This window comes from Alosa alosa, chromosome 12 (assembly GCF_017589495.1).
Source record: "Alosa alosa isolate M-15738 ecotype Scorff River chromosome 12, AALO_Geno_1.1, whole genome shotgun sequence".
In the NCBI taxonomy this organism is placed as follows: Eukaryota; Metazoa; Chordata; class Actinopteri; order Clupeiformes; family Clupeidae; genus Alosa; species Alosa alosa.
Window position 1 is genome coordinate 4,263,333 of NC_063200.1, and position 21,560 is coordinate 4,284,892.

The 21,560-nt window shown below is 45.6% G+C and overlaps 1 protein-coding gene across 1 annotated transcript in view; it reads right to left on the reverse strand.

Annotated features, from left to right (window-relative positions):
* shroom3 (shroom family member 3) overlaps positions 1-17,755 on the reverse strand; it is a 45,976-nt gene extending 28,221 nt beyond the window's left edge. The window contains 2 exon segments of the mRNA XM_048258998.1: positions 11,475-11,629; positions 16,794-17,755. Of these exon segments, the coding sequence (XP_048114955.1) occupies positions 11,475-11,629; positions 16,794-16,940 (302 nt within the window). The 5' untranslated portion in view covers positions 16,941-17,755.
* Positions 17,756-21,560: the final 3,805 nt, after the last annotated feature.

The following is a 21,560-nucleotide window of genomic DNA, read 5'->3' on the forward strand; positions in this document are numbered from 1 at the left end:
CGTGCATGCCACAAATATACTTAAAGGGCCCTTTAAAGATAAACCTGCTTTACTTGTTGGAGGAATGCAAGCAGCTGCCAGGGAGGTGAAGCATGTACTGAAACCTCCCTCGGAGAAAGGCAAGTCTATAAAGATGAGGGATTATGTTAGTAAACATTTTTACTCTTCAAGGTTGAGGGACAAATAACAACGGCATGGACTTCCTTAATTCTGTTCTTTTTTGTTCTCTCCATTTCCCTCTCTTCTCTATGCTGTTCTTTTCTGTTCTCTCCATTTCTCTCTCTTCTCTATGCTGTTCTTCCTCTTGCTTTCTTCATTCCCTCCCTCCCTCTGTCTCTCTGGGGTGTGTTTATGTGTGTGTGTGTGTGTGTGTGTGTGTGTGTGTGTGTGTGTGTGTGTGTGTGTGTGTGTGTGTGTGTGTGTGTGTGTGTGTGTCGCGTGCGTGTCGCGTGTGTGTATGTGTGTGTATGTGTGTGTATGTGTGTGTGTGTGTGTGTGTGTGTGTGTGTGTGTGTGTGTGTGTGTGTGTGTGTGTGTGGGGGTGTGGGTGTGTGTGTGTGTGTGTGTGTGTGTGTCTGCGCGCGCCTGAAGAGCCTTTCCAAGGAGACACTGTGGGAACAGTTGTTGAGCGGTTGTCAAGGAAGCAGCATTGTAATGAGCCAGCCACGGCCATGTGCAGTCGAGCTGCTTCTGACCTGCAGCAGAGGACAAGCGAACAAGGACGCTCCCCGCCTCTCCGCCTCTGGCTTTCTCTGCCTCTCTGCGTCGTCCTCAGACTCCTCAAAACTCCTCAGAATCTGCGCCTAATGAAAGAGCATCTGGAATCTGTGTTGAAAGACTGCTCAACCTGATGATTGGTGGGAGTTGTAATTTTCCGAATACCTGCCTGGGTCACAGACACTGAGACTATAATTACAGCAAGAAAGAGAGGAAAGACAAACAGAGGAGAGAGAGAGAGAAGGGGGGGGGGGGGTGCTGAAAATAATAATTAATAATAAAAGCTAATAGACATAAACACTGGTGGAAATACTCAATTAAACATCTATTCGTATCCTATTTAATTCACCTGCCTGTGCTTTAGAGATGAATAAGCTCCATTAAACTAATGAGATGATGAGAGTGCATTAGCAGAATGAACAGGACATGGCAGGGTTCACCTGGATGCAGGCAGAATGAACAGGACATGGCAGGGCTCACCTGGATGCAGGGGCTCATGGGAACGTGGCAGGTGTGTGTGTGACTGCATCAAAGCAAACAGCACCACCTAACCTTCAGCCAGGCCCATTCTGCAGGTGTGAGTCATCACTCAGGCACAGCCCCACCCTCTTCTCCTCTCTTCCACTCCTTCCTCACTCTCACCATTTCATCCACTCCTGCTGTCTCTCTCTCTCCATCACTCTCGGACACATCCCCTGGACTGGGTATTACGGGTGAGATTCATGTAGGTAGAGGCTGAAGAAATAGAGCTTTAGGCCTTGTATAAATGGCTGTGGCATGGAGGTCAACTCAAAGGTGACCTTCAATCAGGGTGAAGCTCACTACACCAGTCCCTGTTTCAGACTGTATTCATCATGAAAATCTATATAATCGGGTGGAGGAGGATGAATTAGAAAACCAAAGCCAAATTTACAGGAGTATATACAGTATATACACAATGAAAAGTATGACACCATGGTAAGCTATGGTGTAAAGGCCAAAAGATGCAATGTAACTACAAACCTCACAAAGCAATCAAATCAAGTATTCATCCTCGATTCGTCTCCTTCCCTCGTCCGCTCTCCTCTCCTTGTGCACTCCAAATGCAGGAAAAGCACAGGAACTGGCCCAGCCCCTCAGTATTGAGTATTCAGCACAGATTAGACTAAACCAGTGATTTGAACATAGGCTTACCCCCAACAAGAGCCACATTAGCAGCCATAAGCAGGATCAGGACACAGCTGCCCTGGCCGAGGGCCAGACCGCCCAGCTCTCCCCAGGCAGCTCTCTGGAGCCCTGGCCGGCGCAGGGGAGGGAGGTCTGGACAGGGCTCCAGAGAGCGGCGCAGGGGAGCGAGGTTTGGACAGGGCTCCAGAGAGCTGCGCAGGGGAGGGAGGTTTGGACAGGGCTCCAGAGAGCTGGCGCAGGGGAGGGAGGTTTGGACAGGGCTCCAGAGAGCTGCGCAGGGGAGCGAGGTTTGGACAGGGGAAGAAGGATGGTGGCGAAGGGGTGGACTGGAGGCAGACATAAGGGCTGAATGAGACGGAAGCACCGAGCCTGCAGCCAAGATGGAGAGTAGCCCCCCTCCCTGCGCCAGCACTACCTCCGCAGCCTCCCTCACGGCGCTGGGTGTGGCAGCACATGTTGACTAATCTTTCTAATTTGACTAAATAAATAGCAGCACTGATCCCCTGAGTGACATGAGAGGGTGGAGCCATGGGGTCTGTCTGGGCGATTTCAGATTCTACTTCTACTGGCGTACCATCCACCTGCTAAAGAGGCATGCGCACACAGCAATGTGCAATCTCCCTCCCATTACTGATACACAACCACACACACAAAACACACACACATACACACACAGACAGACAGACACACACACACACACACACACACACACACACACACACACACACACACACACACACACACACACAGACAGACACACACACACACACACACACACACACACACACACAGACAGACAGACACACACACACACACAGACAGACAGACACACACACACACACACACACATACACACACACACACACACAAACACACACACACACACACACACACACACACACACACACACACACACACACACACACGTCACTGTGTTGTGTAGAAAGCACAGCCACAGCATTGTGAACCCCTCATAGTCTCTGGAATGCCTGCCCAGCCTGGTGATGTCATGTCATGCTGTAATTAAAAAAGGAGGGTGGGTGGGTGTTGGGTGTTGGGGGAGTGCAGGGAGGATGTGTGTGAGTGTGTATGTGAGTGATTGTGTGCATCTGTTTGTGTGAGCGTGTGTGTGTGTGTGTGTGTGTCTGTATTTGCATATATCTCAGACTGCATACTGTAGGTCAGGTGAGTGAGAGTCATGAATTCCAACGCCAACACACAGCAGCTCAACAGGTGCACCACAGCAGGCATCTGTAACTAGCGAGCCTCTTCTCATAACAACACACACACCCTGCTCACCTTCAGGGGGAAAGTGAAAACAATCAAACCACCGTACACAGAAAAGAACAAGCCTTGTTTTCTAATAGCCAAGGTAAAAAAGTGCTGACTGGCAAATACGCAGTGAAACACAGAGACAGACACAGACACACACACACACACACACACACACACACACACACATACGTGCACATCCTCATTGTTTGCATAGGGAAACTGAGCTTGCATATGGAAAACAATGGAAACCAAAAGTATCTCCTACATCATCAGACGCCGGCATTAAGTCAAGTTCGACTCGAGTTTCTCTCCTGGCAATTCAAACCAGATAAATCACAAGATCCTTTCACGGGGTGACAGAAAGATGAATAGCTCTGTGCTCCCTGCGGCAGACTTCCACCTGAGCACAGGTGCATTCCCTCATTTAAAGGCCCCAACACGTGATGGTTTAGCTCTCCAGAGATAATCACTAAACTGAAACACACAGCCGAAACCTCTCTGTGAACACAATTTTACACAAGTCCATGTCATTCTTTTCACCAAGACTTTCAGCACGATGAGCATCACACATAACGAATGACTCTTTGGGGCCTAATTGTAGAACAAATAGAACACTGAATAGATAGAAAAACAAGAGGGCCATTAGGCGGATCACAGCTGCCTCATTCTGGCTCCTCCAGAAACAAAAGCATGGGTCTGCATGGTTACTCATTGCCCAGGTGAGCGGAGCTTTGGCTTACCTGCTCCATAGGGAGAGCTTAGCCGGATCAGATGACAACTGGACATGTTCTGTCCAGCACAAATATCCCTCCGTTCAGTCTCATGGCAGTGGCAACAAAACAACCCTGCCTACCTAGTCTACAGCTTCAAAGGCAAATTGTGGAGGTAGATCCCAATATCACACAGGCAGGCGCCAGGCACACACACACACACACACACACACACACACACACACACACACACACACACAGAGCCACTCATGCCACAATACAAAGCTGCACGCTACTTTACCTCAAATGAGCCGGCGACAACAAGCGAGCACACAAGTGAAGAGAGTGACCAACATTCTCTCTCTCTCTCTCTCTCTCCCTCTCTCTCTCTCCCTCTCTCTCTCTCTGTCTCTTTCCTTCTATCCTCTCACATGCGGCTCAGTCGAGGAGAGTCGAGAGAGAGAGTTCAAATTACTGGCCTTCCCTCAGCCAATGAGAGGCTGGGCCGAGTGGAGAGGAACCCGGAGGGCTGATGTCACAAAGCAGGTTCCACTTGTCAAGCCCTCAGGGCCAACCAGACGGCACTCTCTTTAATGACACTTTCACTCCCATGCTTCCTCATACCACACACCAACCCAGTCTGGTACCACATGGCCTATCACTGAGAAAGAGAGAGCGAGAGAGAGAGAGACAGAGAGAGAGAGAGAGAAAGAGACAGGGAGAGAGACAGAGGATGGAGATACAGGTATAAAGATAGGAGTGAATGAAATATAGATAGATGGTGGGGGAGAGAGAAGTGAATGTAAAAGAGAGAGAGAGAGAGAGAGGAGATAAAAAAATGAAGACCCTTTCTCAGTCCTCTGCAAACATTCCTGCTCTCTATGCCATTGCTTGGCAGGGCAGCATCTCCATTGGAAACAATGGCCCTCGGAGTGCTTGTGTGTCTCCAGGCTGGGTTTGAAAAGAGCAGCGTGCCGTCTCCCTCCCGGACTCTCCCTCTCATAACTCCCCGCAAAGGCCCTTCAACACATTTAAGAGATCCACTCACCCATTGCCAGAGAAAACACTCATATTGTCATGTAGTCTAAAGCCCGGCAAATATAAACATGTGTATTGCTCTCAAAAGAGCCTCTCCACTGATTCTACAGAGTGGTCATGCGCAAGGATGAATACAAACAGCCTCAGTTTGAGGGTGTCATGCATAGAGGGGTTATTTGTTGTGAGGGGTTATCTCTCTCTCTGAAACACTTTGTAAGGTGCTAAGTCTAACAAGGTGTGAAAACCAAGAGCAAGAAAAAGGAGTTTCTTACTTTTCTCTCACACGCTGGGCCCTTCCATTATCTGCTAATCACCTGGGAAATCCTCACCTGCCCATTTCATTGGGCCTTAATGCAGGACTAAATGGTGCAACTGAATGCTGATTGAATCAAGCAGGAGGAAAAGGAAAGAGTACACAAATATCTTACAAATCAATCAAATGTAAATATCAAACAGAAGCTGAGTGATCAAAGTAAAGTCTTCGCAGTATGGACTTGTCTGGGCCACGTCGACAGGAATAGCAATTCACATAATTTCATGCGGATTTACTGCAAGTAAGCCAAGTCAACCATGCATCTCCCTCTCCAAATCCCCCCTGTGGTTAAAGACACAGGTGTAAAGACAGGTGATGGAGGAACACACAGGTGTAGAGACAGGTGATGGAGAGGAACAAGCCCACTGCACGGCTCAGCCCTGGTGTCTCCTCCGACCCCTAGCAAACACCATGTCAAGCCCCCAGGCCCGCTTCTTGCTCTTCTCAATTAGAGCTATGGGGGCCTTTCTCTCTCTACAAGGGTTGGTCCCCCTCTCTCTCCCTCCATCTCATCATTCTCTCTCTCTCTCTCTTTCACTCTCTCTCTCTCTCTCTCTCTCTTCCTTTCTCTCTGTGTGTTCTCATCACTCTCTCCTCCGGACTAGGATGTTGCGTAATGCTCACGTTTGGGTGTCTATCATCAAGGCCCTGTAAAGGGGGAAAAGCCTGTGGCTATATGAAAGGCTGTCTGCACAAAACAAACAGAGTGACCATTGAGGAATGTTACTTCTGCCCCAACGAGGAGCCAGGGACAGTGGCCTCCGTCATAGAGTGGACTGGAGAGAGAGAGAGAGTGCTCGGATGACATGAGGGAGTGACATTTTGTGATGATTTATTCATGTGTAATTAAATGTTTGATTATGCTGCTGTGTGACATAATCTTCACATCAATGTGCCATAACAACTCATCATTAAGAGTGAGCTCACTCAATGGCAAATGCATATGCTGTGTTGGCGTCAGCTTGTTATCTTGACTCAGAGTATCACCATGTTTAGGCTCTGTTGGCCACACATGTCCTGTGAGATATATCTAGTTAAAGGTGCAGTGCCACACATGTCCTGTGAGACATATCTTGTTAAAGGTGCAGTGCCACACATGTCCTATGAGACATATCTTGTTAAAGGTACAGTGCCACACATGTCCTGTGAGACATATCTTGTTAAATATGAGACATATCTTGTTAAAGGTGCAGTGCCACACATGTCCTGTGAGACATATCTTGTTAAAGGTGCAGTGCCATATCATGTCCCATGAGACATATCTTGTTAAAAGTACAGTGCCACACATGTCCTATGAGACATATCTTGTTAAAGGATGCAGTGCCACACATGTCCTGTGAGACATATCTTGTAATTGGCTGTAATAATGTACAGCTTGCTTGGTTCAAGCCACTTTGTTTAACATTTAGAGAGCTAAGTCTCTCTGCAAGTTTTTTGAGCACTTACTGCATGGACAACTAGCAGAACACATAAGGAAAATTTAGCTGAAAATAAAATGTGTTATGTAATATGTAGTAATATGTAGTAATATGTAATATGTAGTAATATGTAATATGTAGTAATATGTAATATGTAGTAATATGTAATATGTAGTCTAATCTGACGAATGAAATGTGTTATGTAATATGTAGTCTAATCTGACGAATAAAATGTGTTATGTAATATGTAGTCTAATCTGACGAATAAAATGTGTTATGTAATATGTAGTAATATGTAATATGTAGTAATATGTAATATGTAGTAATATGTAATATGTAGTAATATGTAATATGTAGTAATATGTAGTCTAATCTGACGAATGAAATGGTACTTTCACTTAATGTTGTTTCACTTGTTTGCTACCTTTTCTACTTAATGTCAATGACATGGGTCATGCCTGATTGTTTTAGAGGTGACAGGAAAGGTGGATTCCGTGGGACATCTGCTCACCAGTCTTTGCGACTCCAGGCAGGTGCACAGTTGGATATCCCCTAGCGCAGCATCTCATGAAAGCTTAACAGGCCAAGGCGTTTCATTTTTAAACACACTCGGGCACATGAAGTCATTATTTACAATGTGAACGAGCGCATAGCGAGCGTGACATGCAGTCACTTCAAATGTCATTAGTCGCTGTCAGACGCTGAACAGTGGGCTCCCTCCACAAAGTGGCGCATTCAGCTGCCTCCAGCGCCTTGCTTCAGTCTTTGCACATGCAGGTTACTTATTAACATCCGACACTAAGTGAACACAAACGCTGCCTTAGGTTTCCACTGCAGCACGATCTGTCAAGTCATGTTACACTGGGGTTAGTTAACAGCAGGGGGGTTGAGGCAGCAAGGAGGGGGCAGTGACAGAGAAAGAGAGAAAGGGAAAGAAGGGGAAAGGAGAGAGAGAGAGCTATAGAGAGAGAGAGAAGAGAGAGAGAGAAAGGTAAGGCGAGAGAGAAAGAAAGAGAGAGACAGAGATAGCAGGTGCTAGGCAGAGAAACTTGGCAAGAACACAGCGTCTCACAGGACGTTGTTAAATATTTACTGCATTCCTCATTGTCATATTGTTGCAGGTCCTTCTCTACGCCTTGTCATCTCCTGGTGGGGAGCAGGGTTAGGGGTGAAGGGCTGCCCTCACTGGTCAGTTCAGTCCATTCTTGGCAACAAAAACCAGGGAGGCTAACCATAACCTGGCTAGTCACTTGTCTCGGTCCTTAGTGGTGTGTTACATTAACACCAGTAAGAGAAACATCATGCTTTGGTTCTAGCTAATGCTTCAACGGGTATGACGTCTTCATGAAATCCAGGAGAACAGACAGAAGAATTAGACTAGGAATCCTGGCAGATTATCTTTTAAATTGATTACAAATGTCTTGGTCTCCACTATTTGCCAACGGTGAAATCAGCTCCTTCTTAGTCAGTGACCAGTAAGAGACAGCAAAACTTTAATAACCAGGGGTAAGCAACGCTCCCTATTCTTAAATGTTCAGCCCTTTTCAGAGCATGGGGGCCTTAGCTTCAACTTCCAATTTTAATTTTGGCAGCCCCATTCATGAGCAGAGGCAGCAGGAGAGGTCACATACCTGTCTGATTCACTCATGTTGTCTTCCTTTTCTTCCATAAGGGCTCAGACTCAGACGATCCGCTGCTGTCTCTCTCTTTCACAGTAGCTGAACCCACTTCTCAATAGTTCTCATTCAGAGAGACGGGGGGCATTTAGAAAAGAGCTCAACTTTGCAAACAAAATCTTTAGTCGTAAAGTTCTTTCCTACGGTCCGTCCATGGTGTGGACTGGTCGTCTCCAAGGGGTACTGGCCTCAACTGACAGCAGTGTCCATGTCGGCACAATTGTTTGAGTCAGAGCCAGTTCTCCGCACAGATTCCTAACACTGTTATCATGAACTGGTATAAAACTCTGTCAGCACAGACAGAAACACAGAAGACAGAGTTTATGGCTGCATGAGCGCAGTCGTGTTCCAGATTACGGCTTTTTCCCAGCAGACCTCATGACATCTCGCTGCCGTCTCCCGCTTCCCAAGGAGCCGAGTCCCAAGTCCTCTCGCTTGCGTAACTCCTCCACTCACACTATTCCGTCAGTGATGTCACACCTGCATGCAGAAACGGCTGTTGGCCTTTCGCTGATTGTTTGCCCAGGCTGGTACTATCTCTCCGCTCTTTAATGGCTCGGGATGAACGAGTCATCCAGGGGGAAAGCCTGTTTGATCAAGGGCTTCACACAGTCAACAACTTCCTCCTCCCGGTGCAGGACCAGTGTCCATTTTACCCAGCCTTGTGGAGGTGAAGGAAATCTGGACTCTGGAAGGGGGAAATGGCTCGCCTCAACTCTGGCTGCGTGTGACTGGACTCTGGACCAGGATGCAAATAAGAGTCCGGTTCCTGCTGGTCGCTGATGGCTTGTGCTTCCTGCTTGTTTTCTGAGCCTCCTCAAGTGACCGGCTCTTACCCCCAACGGTCACCCCAACAGGCTACTGACCCTCTACCACAAAACCCGAGCCATGTCTGAGAACATGAGATTTGTCTGGCTTTCCATTGAACCCTCCCGTCTCTCTCTCCTACTTTCTCAGAACAGCCACAACTGAAAGAAGCATATCCCCCCCCCATTACACCTGAGAAGTGACCACTCCCCCCCCCCCCATTACACCTGAGAAGTGACCACTCCCCGCCACCCCCCGGCTCTCCCTTCCCCCATCCGGCAGCGTTCACCCCAAATCCAGCCCGAGTTATCCCGGAGAATCTGACACCAGGCACTGGGGCCTGAACAAAGCCAGGTGTGAGACAATGGTGGCCATTATGGCTCCTTAATGGGGACTAAGAAAAGGCCCTGGCTGTGTGCACACTGGCTGGCCTCTATGCCCCAGGCCCTTTGTGAGTGGCCCAGCCTGGGCCACACTGTGCGGGAGCATCACAGTCCCCCTCTTTCAGTGAGGGGGCTCGGGAGCGGTGACTGAGTTTGCCACCTGATACCCCTTATGATAACTCTCATACATAAAAACATGCAGCTTCTCTGCCAAGCGGGAAGTCCAGTATTGACTGTCTGGCTACTTTTTTTTGGTGCTCTGCATGGACTGTCCCAGTGGAATCTCACAGCGTTTGTCCTCTAGAGGACAGTGCTGATAAGTGCCGGGTGCACGGCCTTCTATACACAAATCCGGCGGAACTACTGGAAGTAAGCGGGCGCCATTACTGAGCTGTTGCTGGGTAGCGTTGTGCCATTACTGAGCTGTTGCTGGGTAGCGTTGTGCCATTACTGAGCTGTTGCTGGGTAGTATTACTGAGCTGTTGCTGGGTTGTTTTGCCATTACTGAGCTGTTGCTGGGTAGCGTTAGCCAGTGCCTCCTATTGATTCGTTCGTCCACTGGGATAACAGCCAGCGATTTACGACTGTCTCACTACTTCTTTTATAATGTCGAGTGGGAAAACATGTTCCGTTTTCAATTGCTCCACTAGCAGCAATAAAATTACCAGTTGGAAGAAAAAAAATGTGAGATACACAAAATACCCCGACTGCCCCTGTCTGGTAGCCTAACGTTACCATACGGTTTGCAGATAGCAGTTAGCTGTACTTGCCTTTTCCTTTTGAAATGTTAAAATTAGATAAACAATGGTCACAAATGAAAAACATGAATTTGTTTATTTGATATCCATTCATTTATTTATTGTTGCCAAATGGACAGATATTTGTATAGTTTCCTCGTTAGCTAGCCTAGCTAGCATAGTTATTGCTAACGTTAGCTAGCTACAGTAGTTAAGTAGCTATAATATCAACCTAGTCCCAATTATATCTTTATTTCCTCATTCTCTACTCTAAGCTATTTTCATAAATAATCTGTAAGATCGCTTGTACCTTCATTTGTGACTGGAGGCCACTGTCTAACATCATCAACCCAACAAGCCATAATGCCTGGCTGTAGCTGTCATTGAGGGTGCGTTATCACGGAGGTTTGTTTACATACCAGTAACAGCTCAGTAATGGCGTCGCCACAAGATGGCAGCCTCCACAGAACGCTCGCCGGATTTGTGTATACCTGTCGCCATCAGCAGTATCTAATCTTTGTTGTCTTTGCAACGTATCAAAAGAAGGCCAGTCATTTGTGTGTGGCTGAATGTTTGAGTTTGTTTGCCTCGATTTGTGTATGCGTGAGTGTTTTTTCTGTGTGTGTGTGTGTGTGTGTGTGTGTGTGTGTGTGTGTGTGTGTGTGTGTGTGTGTGTGTGTGTGTACATGTGAGCACACGCTCTCCCCTATTTTTACTCTCCCCAGGGCGTTGAACACGTACACACAGTAGCCCTTGTGCCGATAACAAAGAGGCTGAGGCTTCATCTGGCTGAGCCAACCTCCACTCAGGTACCTCCGACACCAAGCCCCATGGACTTATCAGAGTGAGTGAGTGTGTGTGTGTGTGTGTGTGTGTGTGTGTGTGTGTGTGTGTGTGTGTGTGTGTGTGTTTGAGAGTGCACACTTGAGAGTCTGTACAATTGTTTCAGCCACAAGCTTCGAAGCTCTAGGCCAGGGCGTGCAATTCTGTGATGACAAAGTGAGGCCATGGCAGACTCGGTGAGCAGGTCAACATGAAGCCCTATCAGCACAATGATGATTGAGGAGTGCAGGAGCCAACGGCTCTGGAGCCCTTTCATCTCATGAGTCTAAATAGCAAACAGAGCTTTTGGAAAACACACGTCTTAAGGTAAGATAGACAGAGTAGAACAAGAGATCAAAAACACACTAGCCACAAGCGTACATAGATGAACCTGATCTGCTTGCGCCTCACCTGCGGACGGTCAGCCAGAGGGTCTTGTAGGAGCCTTTGACCAGAGAGATGGCCTCCTGTCTGAAGCCGCTTAGCTCCACATCGTTGATGATGACCACCTGGTCGCCCGCCTGCAGGGGATGCTCCAACTGGTCTGCTTTCCCTCCCTCCTCGACCTGGAGAATTGACCACACAAACACACACACACACCCACACACACACACGCCAATGAATGTGTGTACAGCACAGAATGAGGCTGTGGAGGTTCTCATTCAAAGCCCTTCAGGCCCGTCAGAGGCACCTCCAACTCCCTGACTGCCATGCCTCAGTGAAGTCATTAGGTGTAGATACATTATTCACTGGTGTGCCAAAACTGGGGCTCAGGAGGTGTGTCCAGAAATGTGTCACCCCTCATAATCCATCCCTACGGATCATCCTGCCAGCCTTATCTCAAGGGCCTGCTGACAGTTAGCACATGGTGCGACGGTAAAAGCGTTCCCCTGGAAACATTGTGCTGGCTCCTCATCAAAGCCATACAGATGGGATAGACGTGGGGTATTTAGGAATTCTACCTCTTGATGAAAATACGGAATCATATTAAAATGTTGTCACGATGACAACATTTCCTGACGGTAAAATACATGCACACAAAACCAGAACAGATAGAAAAGAACTGATGACAGCTTCAGCTTCAGTCTCAACCTCTGTAAAAAAAAGATAATTTTAGCCAAACTCCCTTAACATGCATCACTGCAGGCCCATAGTATGTAGCACTGTGTTGGCCTCAAACTGCAAACAGGCAATTAGTGGGTGTTAAGAGAATGTAAACAACACTACAGCGATGTTGTTTTTCAAAGAAACACAAAAAAGAAAAAGGAGAGGCCTTCTGAATTTCTAGACACTTGTTGTCACACACACCCAGCTGCACTCCTGTTGCACTTTGACATTTCCTGTGGTTAAGACTACGACTTCACAGGTTTTGCACCTGAATAGATGCTGAACTTTCTCACTTAATATACTGCCATTCAGAAAGTGACATATTTTGAATAATCCGGAAAGCAGGCATGGTGGCGTTTTACATTTCCTCTTTGAGGCAGGCCGTTGTGGCCCTGAGAAAGGGCGCTGTGAGATTTGCTTAACTCTGGTGGCCAGGGGGCCTGCAAAAGGAATCTTTTAAGTACAGATGTGCTGCCAAGCCCCCGACAATGAAGGTATTAATAAGACCCTGGACAAAGAGACTAATTCTCTTAACCTTTCTTTAACCCTCGGCCCTGAAAGTCGTAGGTCACTGGGACAGCTTCTCCAATGGCTGGGGCCCGGTAAATAGAGTGCTACATTCAAAGCCGGCCCAGTAAAAGGACATCTTACGGAAGAGAAAAGTGTCCGACTGGAAATCAGTATGCAGTCTACATGAAGTGCGTGTTTGGATTTGCTATCTCTTTTTCTAAGCTTTTCTTTTCTCCCTCTTGTTGCCTTTCAGACGAGCCGAGCACTTGCAAATTCCGTTACTTACATTCCTTCTCTCTCTTTCACTCTCACTCTCTCTCTCTCTCTCGAAATCCTGCCAGAAACCCCAGGCCGCATTCCGAGTTGCACTTCCCCACTTCAGGAGGGGGGCTGTGGAGGGGAGGGGGGAGGGGTGCTGGGAGCTGCGGGAAAAGAGGACTGTATTTGGGAGGGGTAGGGGGTTCATTCTAGTGTGTGTCTTTGTATGAGTGACTGCATATGTTTGCAATTCTGGTGTACTATTACAGATATAAGCATTCTCAAACATCTGCTTAATGGTGGATCATGTTTGGCTGCTCAGGCCTCCCCCTGAACTGAATGACAGTGCCACTGTCACCACTGCATCCAGCCTAAGCTGCCAGCTTATCCCTCATCTTCCAATCAGAGCCCTGTTCTCCTCCCTTACACAGTGCCAATCAATCTACCTGCTCTGCATGATGGATGACTTTTACATGTAAACTGCCATTTAAAAGTCTGGAACCACTTAAGGGGAAAACAAATGCTTCTTGTCCATTTAAATAACATCAAATCAACCAGAAATACTGTGTAGATACTGTGTAATGCTGTTAATGTTGTAAATATCCATCTGAGCAGGAAATGGCTAATTTATACAATATAACACAATGTCTACATAAGCATCCAGAGGTCCATTATCCATGTGAGGAATGGGAACAGAGAGAGAGGAGTGGGTGGGTGGTCCCAGCACACACACTGTGCAAGAGGACAAATCCATTAGAGTGCCTAGTTTGGGAAACAGATGCCACACAGGTCCTACACTTGCAGAAGACCAGTGTCAACATCAACACAAGAGGTGACTTCAGGATGCTGGACTTCTAGACAGAAGTGTACAGGAAAAGCCATATCTCCTATTGGTCAATAGATAAAGAACACAGAGAGTCACCAGAGGAAAGACTGGAAAGACTGAAAAGAAGAACATTTGTGAGAAGCAGACCAAATTCTGGAGGAGTATTTGACACATCTGTCTATCATGGTGGGGGGAGGTGCTTTGGTGGCGGTCAAGTGGGAAGCAGGATGTGGGTACTGAATAAATTGAATTTTGAGGAAAGAAGGTTATCATCTTGTTTGCAATACCATGCCACACCCTGTGGAAAGTGATTGATTGGAGCCAGTTTCCTCCAAAAAAAGGACAATAACCCAAAGGCCAGCTTCAAACTTTGCAAGAACCATGTAGGGACGAAGCAGTCAGCTGGTATTCTTGGAGTAATCTTGGAGTGGAATGGACAGTTCTAAGTGACCCCAAATAGCAGTGTACACACAGAAAATATGGTGGATTGTTTTGCATTTTAATAATGTGTAGCTATTCTTGTGGGTACAGTATGTGGCTTTTTATAGTATTCACAAAACTGAGATCTCAACACTGACCATTGCCCTCTCTCTCTCTCTCTCTCTCTCTCTCTCTCTCTCTCTCTGTGCATCTCTCATTCAGGATCTCTCCCTTGCTCATGTTGAGTGTCGAAATAATGAAACCCACTTCAGCACTCTGTGATATCCTGGAACCTTATCACTACTGGTTTCTCTGGCATCAAACAATGATTTCACCCACCAACACCAATCATCTCAAGCAGGATTTTTACCCCCATTAGAAACCATGTCAACAATCTTGCCTTATAAAGGTATTTGTTCATTATCATAAACAATTCTTAGTTAAATTGTGATTGGATATTTCAGAGCTTAGCTTTCATTTGAAGGTATACATTGCTTGGTTTGCTTGACTCTATCTTACATAGTTTCCCATTTGACAGAAAAATATCTTTGTCATTGTTTCCTGTTTATCCTAGTATCCACATCCACTCCTATACACACGGAAGCTGAAGAATGTGTCTTTCATCGCCTTTGGCGGAACACTGTCACTTCTTTTCTTTGCTTGTTTTCGTTTTCTGTGTTTCATTTCTTTTTCAAAGCAACTCAGTTGTCAGCTGAGAGGAGAGCCTGCCTAGACTAAGACATTTCTCAGAGAATGAAATCCAAATCACCAAATAAGGCCAGCAGAGCCGCCTGCCTTGCCTATCCACTTTTAGACCCTTAATGTTTTATCTGCAAAACACAGCCAGAGAAAAACATATATAACATTCCAAAAACATTTAACGCTGTACAAATTGTTAAATAGTTTAGAGCAATCAGTGCTGCTTCAATAAGTCAAAGGCACAATGGGAAACTGGACTTCAGTGAATTAATGCCCCCCTCCTTCCCATCTCCATGTAATTTCTGTGAGACACAAAAACAAACCTTTTTTTCCATTGTGGGATGAGGAGGAATTGAGTGGAAATTATATGAAAACTTCCCAAACAATCTGTGGGATATGGGGATGAACTCTCCAGCGAGGGCATGGTGAACTCAGATTAATGGTGATGAAGCTGGATGAACCCAGAGCTCTGATACCTCTGAGCTCTGAGCTCTGAGTCCAAGACAAGCAAGCTCCTCTCTCTCTCTCCTCTAATAGTGGGAGTATATGGCAGCAGGTCTCTTATTTATTATGAAGACTATCCTCATCCAATGGCTGCTAAAAAAAATGTTTCCTTTGACAGTAGCAGACCAGAGGAGAGTGCTGAATTACAGTGCACACCACACGGTGCAGCATGACTTTGGTTGGACCTTGGACCTTACGCTGGACCTTATTAGGCATTAGTAATAACACAGGGGTCATGGGAGAGTGAAAGCAGAGTGACCACATATATCTGACACTACATCTGTTATTACTGGGCTTCCTTGTGCCATATGCAGTAACACAGTCACATTTGTGCAAGTCTCCGTGGTTAGGGTAAATAACCATTGTGTGCAATGACTTTGATTTAAAGTTCATCACTGCAGCGAGAATCCAGTCGTGCGCAGAAACACAACCAGCGCAACCCATCACAGACCCCATCATAGACTCCGCTCATCCCAGTCAGCATGTGAGTTCAGCAGGGTTCAGGTGGTACAGCAGCACTACACACGGCCATGCAACATGGGCAGAATGCTTCTATTCAAACAGACAAACAGGAAGTAACATAGAAAAATATTTCATGGCAAATTTCAGCTAAATCATACTTATACATTTCTGTTGACCAAAATTCTCAACTGCTGTCTTTTCCAAAACAGTTATATTTAGTAATACACAAACCATCTCTTACACAAACAAATAATGCACTTCTCAAGTGACTATCAACGTGGACACGAAACTGAGAGGATATGCGAGCTGTGGTCACTGGCCCTTCTGCATGACCGAAGGGCGTGTGAGAGGCCGGTGCCCTGATACATGCCTCCAGGTTGTGCCCTGCGCTGTCATTTGGGGCAGTACAGACATACAGTGTGCCCTGAAAAACGCACCGGTCAGTCACAAGACCGTGGATTAGCAGACATACTTTTGTCCAGGGCAAGGAAAGAGGTTTAGTATGGAAGCGGGTGTGTTGAAAGGCTACATTCATTGTAACGAGCACTTGTCGTAGGAGGTCCTGAGGAGGGCCATTAGGTATGAGAGTAGTGGGCTTGCCCAGAGGAGGCTTTTATACCCATCCTTTCAGGGGGAAGAATATAAACCAGTGGTAATGAGTTTGTAACCTCTCTAGCAGCCAGAACAGGTGCATAATTACATGTGGCTATCCATGAGGGTATAACAGCTCCAAGGCATGAATGCACTTCCTCAATGAACTCATCAATTTTCATGTAAAATGTTTGGTATTGACTATCTGTCTATGAAATACCTGCAAGTCTGACCAATCAGTGTTCTGTTAAACCACCATATAAAACATTAAGTCCAAGCCATCGGACATTTTGGGGGACAGTAACCCAACATTGGGCCTGTCTGTTAATACAAAATGACAAAACAGTCCTCACCTTCGAGATGATGAGCGCCTCTCCATGTTCAAGGCCACCTTTGAGCGTAAACCCCCAGGGAGCTCCACCCTGGAGCCGTGCCTGCACATACAGTGACTTTCCCCTCTGGAACACGGTGCTGTTAGAACCGGTAAAACTGTTATCCATAGTCGGCAACAGAGGCGAGAAGAGGTGTGGACCGTCGGCAGTCCTCTCCGGCTCACTCAACCAAAGCCCACTTGAGAGGATGAATCGAGGACCAAAGAAATGTGGTTATTTTCTGTCCTTTCCAACTTCTTCTCAGAAACCACACATGGCAAGATAAGAATGTCCACTCCTGTTTGATCATTCATTTCCGTGCATTACTGAATTCTTAGTCAGACAGTAACGAGGGATTGCCAGTGTAAATATTACCAAAGGGTCATGTCCCGATGAAAATACAAATGATTTATAACCAAGTGATAAAACAAAAACAAGCGACATCACAGCTCTATATAACAAATAAAATTACAAACTAATTGCAAAATTATATATCCCTTTTGAAAAAGTTTTACTGTGTATGCTACTATTCCGTGGAAAGCTTCACGTTTGATCGTTTGTCAGCCTTTTCCCTCTTCCGACTTCAGTTTAGCATCACAATAGAATTTGCTCCAATCCACTGGCTTCAGAGAAAGGAGAGCGCTCGAGTCTGGCCGCTGAGTTGCTTGCCCCGAGATCTGTTCAGCCAGTCCTGTCACAAAAAAAGTTTTGTCCAGCAAAGTTTTAAAGTTGTGGATGCTGGCTTTCCTCACAGTGCTCACATTATTCCTTAGATAACCAACATACACATTACACTTGTCGAACCACGCACGGGTCGGATTTCGGCTGGTTCTCCTGATGCGCTGAAACTTTTCGAATCCATGGATGCGATACTCTGTCCTCCTGCACAGCTCATTACTCATGGCTCTTGCATAGCGCATGCGCAAGGCACGCAAGCCGCTTCACTGTCTGCCCAGGCCGACAGGAACTGAGTAGAAACCCAACAACATAGGTTTGGTGGTTCAGTCATCGCCGTGACCAGCATTCTATTCTGCCGCGGCTCACACACTGCGCAGGACAAACAAAACGTCCCACGGTCATTCGATAATTGTGTCTTGATTACTTCATCGAAATTCCAGTCCAACCTCTCCAGCAAGGAAAACAAGAAGAGCACCAACATGTCTCCAGGTCCCTTTTATGTGGATTCCCAAGAGAGAACAAAGATACCACCTGTACTAATAGTATTACAAATATAAGTACACTTGTAATTCAACACTCAAAGCCTTTCCCTTCTTTTTGAGCTGAATTAGTGTCAAGAGTCATGTCATGCTCTTTCCATGGTAATCTCTGATATTCAAGTCAAGCAAAACTTATAAGCATGACCTAATATGGCTATTTGTAACTGCACAGATTTTTAACGTTTTTGAAAGTTGGCTCAAAGTCTTGAAGTGTATGTCAATCCATTTGCTATTAGTAAATTAATTTGGAACATAAAAATACTTTGCATAAAATGTCTGGACTTTTGTAAAGCCCCTAAAATGGCCTTAACATTTAGGGCCTACAAATCTGTAGTTGTCGGCCTATCAAATAATAGAAGAGAAAACTGCCTTTGACATGTAACATTGCATGCATGCAAAATTAGTGTATTTTTTGACTGAGTTCCTCATACTAAACGAGAAACTAATGTGACGTACCACCTCAGATATGGGCTTTCCCAAACCTGTTCTACATTTCTCAGAGGCGATACTTTCTCAGATGCCCATGGCCTGTCCCTAGCTTGTTCTTTTGATCTTCTGGTCATGGTGCTGCAGGTTCCATTATGCTGGGGCAGGAGCTGTGCCGGCCATCCCTCAGTGAGGGTCAGACAGGCATGCTGAGAGAGCAGGCCAGAGCACGGAGCTCAGAGAGCCTAATTTAAGTGTCTGTTATAAATAACCTTCTCTGCCCTTTGTAAATGAAGATATGTTTGACAGGGGACATTCTACTAGATGGTGTCAATTCAATTTTTCACCTTCAGTGGTCAGTTATGGAGAGCATGTTATCCATACAGCTAGCTATGTTTCAACCAGTGCTTTGTTTGTGACCGACTCGGCATTTTTCACATGTTAAAGTTTTAGCTCTCATCCCTGTTCAGTTAACAGTGAGAAGCCTTATTATGTGGACCACAACAGGTTTAGCCTGACAAACATATTGCATCTTTACAAATGCATGTCACAACAGGTTTAGCTGAAAACATATTTGCCACTGGACAACCCACACATATCAATTATCAAAGGCTCGACAGCATGACTCATGATGAGGTCATTCTTATCCTATCATTTAGACTTAATACAGCCAGAGAGAGGGACACACACACACACACACACACACAGAGAGAGAGAGAGAGAGAGAGAAGAGAGGAAGAAAGAAAGGAAGAAAAAAGGAAACTAAGAGGTAAACAAAAGGTCTTTTGAGAGCAGTTTTAGATTATAGTTCTTTTTTGTAATTGAGTGATTTTCTTTAATGCCAGTCTGAGCCCTATGTATTTTCTCAGACAAGCAGGAGCCGAGGGCACGACTGTGTCTAAATGAAGACATATGGAACAGGCATGCTCTGCGGGAGGAGGAGTCTCCAAATGTTTATTGTATGTATGGTATGAGCTCTCCTCCATGAACTCCTCATATGTTTAAGTCCCCAGTTATTATCATGACCGCATACCATAACCATTTATTGTCTCTCAGCCCTGAATTGGCTTGAGGTGCATATAGCAGTATATACCAAATGCTTAATGACAATATGAATAAACATGTTTTTCACATGATGTCTGGTTTTAGGGGGTACTAGTGTTTCAGGAAGAAAAACAGGTACTTAGGGGAGCTACATCAGGAGGATGGCTGGAGGGACAGTGTGAGGAGGGGGGTCAGTAAGAGCTAAGGGCATAGCACAGCATAGCACAGCTGCTTGGCAGGATGTTGATAAGAAAAAGGAAGCTCGGTCGAAAAGTAAGTTGTTCTGGAAATGCAAGTGGCGGATATCGGACATGCTGATTCATGTCTCTGTACCCAGTTATTCTGACAAGTGTGAGGAAAACAGAAGTGATTGCTGAATGTGTGGGAATGCTGCAATGTTTTCAAAATGAAAATAGGTCTGGGGGTGCATTTTGTCTGTTTATTTAAGACAAGGAACAGTATTATCAAACTGCTATAATATCAGTCAGGAATCACATCATAAAATCAATGTTGCATTATTCAGAGAACTGGACTTGGAACACATGAATGGTACCACCATTGTCTTTGACTAAATCTAAAACCATGTCCTTATTAATCTGGAGAACATACTCTGGATAGTCCCATGTGGAACTCCTGGTGTGTCTAACCACAAATTGCACAGCAGAAGGACATTCTTTATTCATGATGTTCACCACACTATCACGTCATTAAAGATGAGCAGGGGGCAGCGGTGGCAAACTGACTGTCACGCTGGTCACAGCATTTCACTGCTACCACAGAGCAGTCACGAGGGTCACATGACCCTGAGTCAGGTCTATCTCCCCTCAGCGAGGTGTTAGATTGGAACAACAGCGCCAGTGAACCACACAGCACGTGACCATGTGCCAGTGGACCTCACAAAAGGGCAGCCCATTAAGTCGTCTAACTTAGGTTGTCTGTACAGTAGCCAGGAGCAACCACCCTCTTGGTACTGTTTGTCATGTTTTTCACGTGTGCTCCACAATCCTAATTGTATGTGAGGCCTTTGATTAGTTTATGAGCGACCTGCAGAGGAAATATTTGGCAGAGCAGTGGGAAAATTGACAAAGCCATGAGAGAAAAATAACCCAATGCCTTTGTGCTGTCAGTGGGTGGTCAATTGTTTAGGGGAGATTTTTTTTCTTATTGGATTTTAAGGTCCAGTGGAAGAAAAAAAATGTTTTGACAGTAAATAGCCTCGAGACGCGATTTATTTTCCCTGCTTAACTCCAGCTGGGATGAATTTGTGCGGAGCAAAAAGCCATATTGTGATTCTTTTCAAGTAGGACTCTTCTTCTAAAGACGTAAATGCATTTTGAAAAGAAACCCTTGAAGACTGCATAAAAACGTTTAAGAATTTCAGCCGTTTTTAATCTTAAGGAGCATTCTGATTGCTCCTGAGGCTTCAGACATGGCATTTGTATATTTACTTTAAATAAATAACGTGCCTTTTTTAGATCAACAATGTTTGTTTGTTTGCCTTGAAATCCATTATACTCATGGGTGCTATTTTTATGGGAAAATCTGTTAAGATTTTTTTGGTTACCCTAAAATCAGACTCAAAAATCACTCACTGCAAATTGGTCAACACTCAGTCAAAATAAATGATGATACATTTGCCAGTAACACATACAAATCACAGCTCTCAGCATCCTTCAGATTCAACTTGAAAAAAATGCAAATGTACAGACACTACCATCTTTGACCAGAGTGTGGCACCATTGTAAAATCTAGATATTGAAGGCATTAATGTTTATCCACTTTGGTCAGGTCCAATTTTTTGTAAATAAAATGTTTAAATCAACATGCCTAAATAAACTAAAAATGCCATATGTTAAACAGGAGTGTAAAAGTCACATCAAGTAATGTGTCAGGCAGTAGTACATTTGTGCATTTTTTGAACGTTGGCTCTTAAAAGGGGCAGCCGTGGCCTACTGGTTAGCACTCTGGACTTGTAATCGGAGGGTTGCCGGTTCGAGCCCCGACCAGTGGGCCGCGGCTGAAGTGCCTTTGAGCAAGGCACCTAACCCCTCACCCCGAGTGC